General features: G+C 40.0%; 1 protein-coding gene across 1 annotated transcript; it reads left to right on the top strand.

The window, feature by feature from the left end:
• Nucleotides 1–746: 746 nt before the first annotated feature.
• exosc3 (exosome component 3) lies at nt 747–6,429 on the top strand. Its single transcript, XM_071546135.1, has 4 exons — nt 747–999; nt 3,492–3,641; nt 4,728–4,879; nt 6,222–6,429. The coding sequence occupies exons 1-4, from the start codon at nt 775–777 to the stop codon at nt 6,427–6,429; spliced, it is 735 nt and encodes a 244-aa protein (XP_071402236.1). The 5' UTR covers nt 747–774.
• Nucleotides 6,430–8,309: the final 1,880 nt, after the last annotated feature.

Genomic DNA, 8,309 nt, shown 5'->3' with positions numbered 1-8,309 from the left:
TCTGCTCTGCTCCCAGTATGAAGCTCTGTCTCCCTCCTGGATCAATAAAGGTTAAAAAAAAAATAGTAAATTTTCCACGCTAAACTCTCATTTCCAGCTCTGTTGTCCCCAGCCTGTCGGTGAAGCCGCAGCGCCTCCTGCTGGACAGAGCGCCACGTCACACACACGACTTCAAACACTGAGTTAAAGGGACAGTCATTCCCATTTCTCCATATCACATACAGACCATAATATATCAGCAGGGATTGATAGGGTTGTTGATCAACACCAATGACTCATCGATTACTTTGCCAGCTGCTGGTCAGAAACTCACTTTCTGACCCACATATTCTACGTTCCTCTGGATAAAAATCTGAACAAAATATCAAAAATCAATAATTAGACTAGTAATTTTCCTATAATATTGATATACAGATTTAAAGTGTGTATGTGGTAAGTTTTTATTTATTTATTTTATTTTTATTTTATTTATTTTTTTATCTCTGATTGTGTCACTATAACATTACTATATGTTAGGTATGTGTAAGTCTTTGTATAGTATCTCTCTAAAATGTATTTTAGAATTACTATAGTTATTTTTCCTAAAGGTTTTGTAACTTTTAGAAATGAAAAATATTATTGTAGCATGTCGTGCTTATTCCCGCACCGCAGACGGCGCTGCAGGAAAACCCTTCACTATTTTCGTCGACGTTTTTTTCCCGTTTCCTGTGTCACATTTATTTCTGTCCCCCCGACCCACACATGTCTCTGCTCTGAACACAGCCCCGGACAACCATGTATTCCTGTTTTAAAGAGAAAGTTGGAGAGGTTTTACTGCCAGGAGATGAATTCTCTTTTGAATCGGAGGAAACCATCTCTCTGACCGACACGGTTAAAGCGGAGAAAGTGATTTGCGGTCCGGGTTTGAGGCGGAACGGAGACCAGGTTCTGGTGTGTAAAAGCGGAGTTCTGCGACACAAACAGCCCAACATGTTCTGGATAGATTCACAGCAGAGGCGGGTAAGGATCCGTCGGGATGCCAAATTTGCATCAGCTACTCACTGTGAGGTCTGAACCATAGAGATAATGGTCTGAACCTCTAAACTTTCCGTTGCATTCGCTTCATGGAGAGAACGAGTCGCCGAACTGCATTTGAAAATCTTATACTGAAATGCTGCCTTGCTTATCGGCACCTGTACACACCTCGTAGGACAGAACTTAAGACATTTTCTAAATCGCTAGAGTCCACTCTCCAATACGGCACACAAATAATTTCACCAAGCAGCACTTACAGCAGTAAAACATCAACTTTTGTAATTGGTTCCGCTCTATGGTGCGTTCAGTTCCTCCGCCAGGATGCGCTGTTTTCTGCGGTAGCGAGTAGCGGGAATTTGCTCTAAAAGTGGAGAGTTTATTGAACTGAAGTGCTGTTTGGTGGATCAGACACCGGCCGAATTAACCAGAACACTCTAATGATGTGTGAGAGGCTTTGTGTTTTGATGTACCAGGTTTCTGGCTTTGCCAAAAATCACGCAAATATTAGATTGTCAGATGTTTGAATGGAGCTCAGCACACGGATTTCTCTTTACATGACAGAAACTTTTAGAATATTATATGTAGGCATGTACGGTATAAAACTTTGCAATACATCTGAATTAATACAGTGGAGAAAAACTAAGTTTCTATTAAACCATATATTTACTCCTGCTGGTGTACTAGCACTGATCAGGAAGGGAAATTATCAAGTTTGTCAAGTCAAGTTTATTTATATAGCACATTTCATACGACAGGCGTAGACTCAATGTGCTTTAAAAAAAAAAAAAAAAAAAAAAAGCAAAAAATAGGCAAAGATCATAGATGACAAAAACATATAACATAGGCACATATAAAATAAGAAGGTATTACATATATAAAAACATATATAAAAAAAGATAAAAACATATAAGATAAGGTATTACAATAAAAAGGAATACAATAAGAAGGTATTATTATTATTAAAAAGGGAATAATAGTAATAATACTGATTCTAAAATAAAAGTTTTCCTGTTAACCACACACTTTAAACCTAACTAAAAGCTTGCGAAAAGAGAGATGTTTTTAGTCTTTTAAAAGAAGACACTGTTGTAGCAGACCTGAGTTCATGTGGTAGAGAATTCCAGAGAGTAGGACCATCATGACTGAGGGAACCATAAGCTGATTTAGAGTTTATTCTAGGTATAGTGAGGAGAACTTTACTTGATGATCTAAGGGATCTGTGTTCAGTGAGCATGTCAACGACGTAGGAAGGAGCTAAGCCATTCATAGATTTAGAAACAGTAAGAAGTATTTTAAAATCAATTCTTTATTTTACTGGGAGCCGGTGAAGAGAAGTTAAAATATCTTCAACAAACAGCCAAATGCTGAGAGATTCTGACTCTTCAGTCTCTTTCTGTTTAGAATCCATTTGGCTGGTGAGACGGTGAAAGTGGATGTTGAATTATAGAATCCATTAGCCACTGTGGCCGCTGACACACACACACACACACACACACACACACACACACACACACACACACACACACACACACACACACACACACTTATTCTATTGTGTCATCTTTGACTTTTTCAGTTTTTATGAATGCAGATAGATGGATATAATAGATACATACAGGTCAAACAGAGCAACAAACACAGTACCCCAATAAAAAAGGAGGTTGAGGTAGGGCTGGGCGATAATTCAGTATTATCGTTTATCGTCTTTCAGTGGAATCATATCGTGATGATATGAAGATATTTTAATATCGTAATATCATAACACTCATTTCTGCTGTTGATGATGACAAGCAAATTTTACTTAAAAACTCAGATAAAATGAGGTATGGTAGGAATATTATTTGAATATTTCTGTTTTTTTGACATCACACCTAACATCACCATTCGGTTCAATGAGATGAACATTAATTTGATTATTTAACATGATTTTGCATACATGAACCATATTGTGATACATATTGATATCGAGAAAAATCCTTATGATTATCATGATATTGATTTCAACCATATCCCCAGCCCTAGGTTGAGGACCACTCATATAGAGTTATGAAACACAGGCTAAAAATAATACACATAAAAAAAAAATACTAGAATGTGCTGTATATATATATATATACATATATACATACACACAAATATACACACACATAAGTACATACATTCGTGCAGATACATTGATACACATACACATACATACACACACACACACACACACACAAAAAAAATAGAGGTCATATTACACACACACAAACACAAAGAACATAAGACAATCTTGGTGTTGCATTATAAAATTTAGACACTCATGAATGAACGTCTTCTGTTAAGGATGAGGTGGTGTGGAATTGTTGGATAAATTCAGTCGGTCAGTGTTGGGACGTTTCCCTCTGAGCTGTCAGCTGACCCTCCGCCTCCCTCTCTCTCTCTCTCTCTCTCTCTCTCTCTCTCTCCTCCTCTCCCTCTCTCTCTCTCCTCCTCAGTACGTTCCGGCTAAAGGAGAGAGCGTGATCGGCATCGTGACGGCCAAGTCCGGAGACATCTTCAAGGTGGACGTGGGCGGCAGCGATCTGGCGTCTCTGTCCTACCTGGCCTTCGAGGGCGCCACCAAGAGGAACCGACCCAACGTCCAGGTGAGCCCCGCCCCGAGCGCACAGTGATGATGTCACAGAGTCAGGAGATCTGTAGTTTTACCGCCTCTGCCAGAGTCAGGTTCTGCTTTCTACAGAAGCCTGCTGTCGTGGCTTATTTAACTTCAACCAGCAGCAGTCTGTAGCCACTGTCTTTGTTTATTTCTATTTGTGTTTAAATCTTTTTTTACTGAGGAATACATTCAGTATTACAGATTTGTCCTCACTTTAGAGTTAGTGACAGAACAAACAAACAAAGAGAAAAGAAAAAACAAAATAAAAACAAAGACATGTATACAAATATCCCCTTAACCCACCCCCTTCCCACCTTCCTGGGACTTTACATCTCGTCACACCAAAGGGGGACGTCAATATTATACAACTGATCAGTTTGAGTTATCAATGTATTGGAGAAGGGGCCAGATCCTGTTGAACTGTTTCAGTTTGTTTAATAGCGAGAACCGTATTCTTTGTTTATTTCTGACTCTCCTTGCTTTCACACACTTCGCCGTGCAGTTCCAGACTTATGTTGCAAAACACTCATTTATTTTCCATCTCAAAATATGCGGTGAAAAAACAAACAAAGCGATAAATGAATCGAACATGGCTGAACAAAAAGCAGGCGGAAAACAGGTCAAAAGACTTTACCGCTTCCCCGTCATTTCTCCAACATACATTTTCAAATAATAATTCTGTTAGAAACAATAAAAATTCTCCCAAAAAACACCCACTGAGGACATATATTCATACGTTTTTTTTAACTTTTTTTTTTGTTCACACTGTTTACGTTAAAGAGGAATCCAGCCTTTTTAAAAATTAATATTCAGAAGGTACTAGAATATAATAGAAGAGACGCTGCAGTCGGCTTCTGCTTCCACATTCACCAAATTTGCGATCTAAACTCAAACATTCAGTCTAAGAACAGGAAAACACGGCCGTTTCTGCTCATTTAGTTCCTTTCTGATTTAATTTACTGAGTTATTTTGTTTTCCAGTATTCCTAACAAACATCTGAAGTTACAGCATGTGTTCAGGATGTGAATAAATACAGTGTGTGTGTGTGTGTGTGTGTGTGTGTGTGTGTGTGCAGGTGGGCGACCTGGTGTTCTGTCAGTTCATCATAGCCAATAAGGACATGGAGCCGGAGCTGGTGTGTATGGACAGCTCGGGCCGGGCCAACGGTCTGGGCGTGTTCGGGGCCGGAGGCCTTCTGTTCCGGGTCTCTCTGGGACTGGTGCGCAGGTACGGAGTGACATCACACTGACATCACACCGGGGGAATATTAAAGGAGAAACACCGCTGTCTTTTTAGATTTTCCTTTTCTCTGTTATCACCCATGAGAAGTCTGAACCCACCCCTTCTGGAGTTAAAACCAAACCCAACCAAATTTATCCATTACATAAACATTAATTATCCATTAAAAATAACATAGCTTCAATAAAGTAAGGTTAGTATCATGGGTTTATAAGGGATTTATTCATGGGTTGATTCACAGAGACACTAGAAATTAAGTGATTTTTCATGTCTTTTGTGCAGGTTTACAGGTTATTAGGTGGAAATTAATGGAAAAGTTCCTGTCTCTCTGAATTTTACATTAAACTAGAAAGTAAGGAGTCAAGATTTAAGGAGGTTTCGATGGGATCTCTTCGATTTAATAACTCCCTTAATTAATTTGAAGGGGATTTTGCATGAATTAAGGGGTGAATTCATGTAAATCAATGAAAATGTAAGGCTATTTTAAGGGATTACTGATTACTGTAAGGCCAGACAAGTGAAATAAAGTGGTTTCAGTCATTTATCAGTAAAAACACCAAACATTTGCAGGTTTGCAGCTTCACAGATGCTAAGATTTGCTGCTTTTCTCCATTTCATGTCATTATAAAATTAATACTTTTTTTTTGGCTGCTGGTCAGACTGAGGAAGACATTTGAAGAATCACTTTGGACTCATTATTTTTGTTTCGTTAGTAAAACAATCTGCATCCTGTCTGCTTTACTGAACAGTCAGAGTTAATTTCCTTCTGTTTTTCTTATTCTGCCTGTTTATAGTTTCACAACTTTCTTTAGCTGTTCAATCAGAAACGGGTTTAGACAGCTTTGCTTCTTTTATTTTGGTTGTTAAAATTGGTCTTAAATTCAATTCATGGTGGCAAAAAGTCTTGTTCTATATTCAGTTCACTATAGACACATTTTTCTTTTTTCTTTTTTTATTTTATATATATTTTGCATACAGTACAAAAGAAAAAGGAAGTAAAAAAAAAACAAATTAAGTAAGCAACTTTATTTATATAGCACCTTTCGTCACAAAGTGCTTCACAGGGGAAATAAAGCATAAACATACATACAGACATAAAACACAATAAAAACAGACCAAAAAAAAAAAAAAAGTTAATAGAAAATGACACAAAGGCAAGTCTAAACAAATGGGTCTTGAGCTGCTTTTTAAAGATGTCCACAGATCTTCAGTCCAGAGGGAGAGAGTTCCAAAGTAATTAAAAAGTAATCAGTTAAAACCCTGAACCCATGATGTTAAACTGAATGTAATTTTCTTGATGTTGTTGTAATCAAAGCGCCTCTGCTCGCAGGCTGCTGGCGCCTCAGAGTGACATCATCAAGGACGTGGAGAAGCTGTTTCCCTCGGAGCTGGTGGTCGGTCTGAACGGCAGAGTGTGGGTGAAGGCCGGCAGCGTCCAGCAGACGCTCGTCGTGGCGAATCTGCTGGAGAGCTGTGAGAACATGACGCCGCCGCAGAGACACGCGCTGTTCAGGAGGGTGGCACAGGGGGCGCTGTAACACCACGGGGGGGGGGCTGGAGCACCTACAGGGGGGGCTGGAACACCACAGGACCGCGGGGGGGGCTGGAGCACCTACAGGGGGGCTGGAGCACCTACAGGGAGGGCTGGAGCACCGCAGGACCGCGGGGGGGCTGGAGCACCCACTCAGCACCGGACAGTTTCCACTCTGTGGTTTTGTTGCGTACAGACGCTCATTGAGGACACATATTCATACATTTTACTTATGCCGTTTTCCTGTGATGAAGAGTTAATTTTCTTTCTATTTTATTTAACCTTTATTTTACCAGGTAGTCACTTGAGATCAGTGATCTCTTTTTCGAGCAAGACCTGGCCAAAATGGCAGCATTTAAAAAACAAACATGGGGATAAATTTGAGCTGGAGCGGACAAGATTGAATGGGATTGGGGGGGGGGGGGGGGGAGTTTGGAGGGTAGGGTAAGAAATAGGAGGGAAGGTGAGGCTTTCCGGGGGGTTGCTGGGGAGAGAAGGTCAAGTTGACCTGATGACCTGATGACATGTTGACTGACAGAAGATCCTGAGCGCCGACAGGCCGGCCGACTGACACATTTGGGTTTTGAATAATATGCTATGTAGAACATTATCTCATTATCAAGATCTCAGGAAAACAAAATGTGTTATCTGAAGATAATGACATAAATAACTCAATGTCTTTAGAAAACAAAGAAAATTAGCTTGTTATCACAGGAAAGTGTATATGTAATGTAAAATGTCCTCGATGGTTTTCCGTAGTTAACGCAGCATCTCAGTCGGCCCTCTTCTCTTCTCTCCTCTCCTCTTCTCTTCTCTTCTCTCCTCTCCTCTCCTCTCCTCTTCTCTCCTGCTGGGTTTTGTCTTTACTTGGAGAAAAATGAGTCGCAGTACAGAAACAAACCTGCAGCTCGACACACTGCTGATTCAAAGCAGAGCGTCACCTCACATCAGGGCTCTCATGGTCCTTGAAAATCTTTTACAGTTTGTGGAAGTTTTTTTGAAAACAATTGGATGGCCTTGAAAGTACTTTATTAAAATATAGCATCCAAATCTCTCTCTGGATCAACACTTCCATCCTGAGGAAAACCCTCGGATGGAGATCTGTGTTGATGAAGCAGCAGCTTTAAAATGATTTCTTGACTGGACAACATCAGCAGTAACACATGAGGCCTCTATGATGTCTGATTCTGACCAGTGTCATGTCTTACCCCAAAAGTTCTCCAACGTCCTGTTACACCCAAACGCATCATTCCTACATTTTTAAGCTAAAGTGATTTCTTCACCTGCAAACATCCCTGAGGATTTGGATTCAACTCTCTGTCTCTGTTAGTTTCATAGTTATGGCTAAAAACATTATAATTGTCTAATGGAAATCCCAGATCCAGATCACCATCAAAATCGAACCAGTTCCTCCTTGGTCCAAAGTCGATCTGTTCACCAAATCTCATGGAAATCTGTTCAGAAGTTTTTGCTGACAGACAGAACTTCCTCAGCAGAGGTAAAAATAAAAATAAAGTTCTGATCTTTGCTGTTCGACCCGTACCTGCAGACCACTTCACATATGTCATGTTCATTTGTTTGTGATAAAATAATGATGTATTTTGTAATAAATCAAAACTCTTGTATATGTGTCTGTTTTCAAGAAAGTTGAACAGAGTTCCGGTCTGATTGTGCTGCAAAAACCACTGAGGGCCCAGAATATTTATGTTCATAAACACTGATTTTCCATCCCTGCTTATCAGGGCTGTGGGTTGGAGCCTATCCCAGCATGCATTGGGTGGGTGGGAGACAGGTCACCAGTCCATCACAGACAGATTTAGTCTCTCCAGGACTGTGGGAGGAAACATCAAACTCCACACAGAAAGATCCTGGGCTGAGATTTGAACC

The sequence above is a fragment of the Centroberyx affinis genome, unplaced genomic scaffold (genome assembly GCF_046629955.1).
Source record: "Centroberyx affinis isolate AG114_WGS23_722 - 3 ecotype Tasmania unplaced genomic scaffold, CSIRO-AGI_Caff_v1 ptg005140l_1, whole genome shotgun sequence".
In the NCBI taxonomy this organism is placed as follows: domain Eukaryota; kingdom Metazoa; phylum Chordata; class Actinopteri; order Beryciformes; family Berycidae; genus Centroberyx; species Centroberyx affinis.
This window is presented reverse-complemented; position numbering and strand designations above follow the sequence as displayed.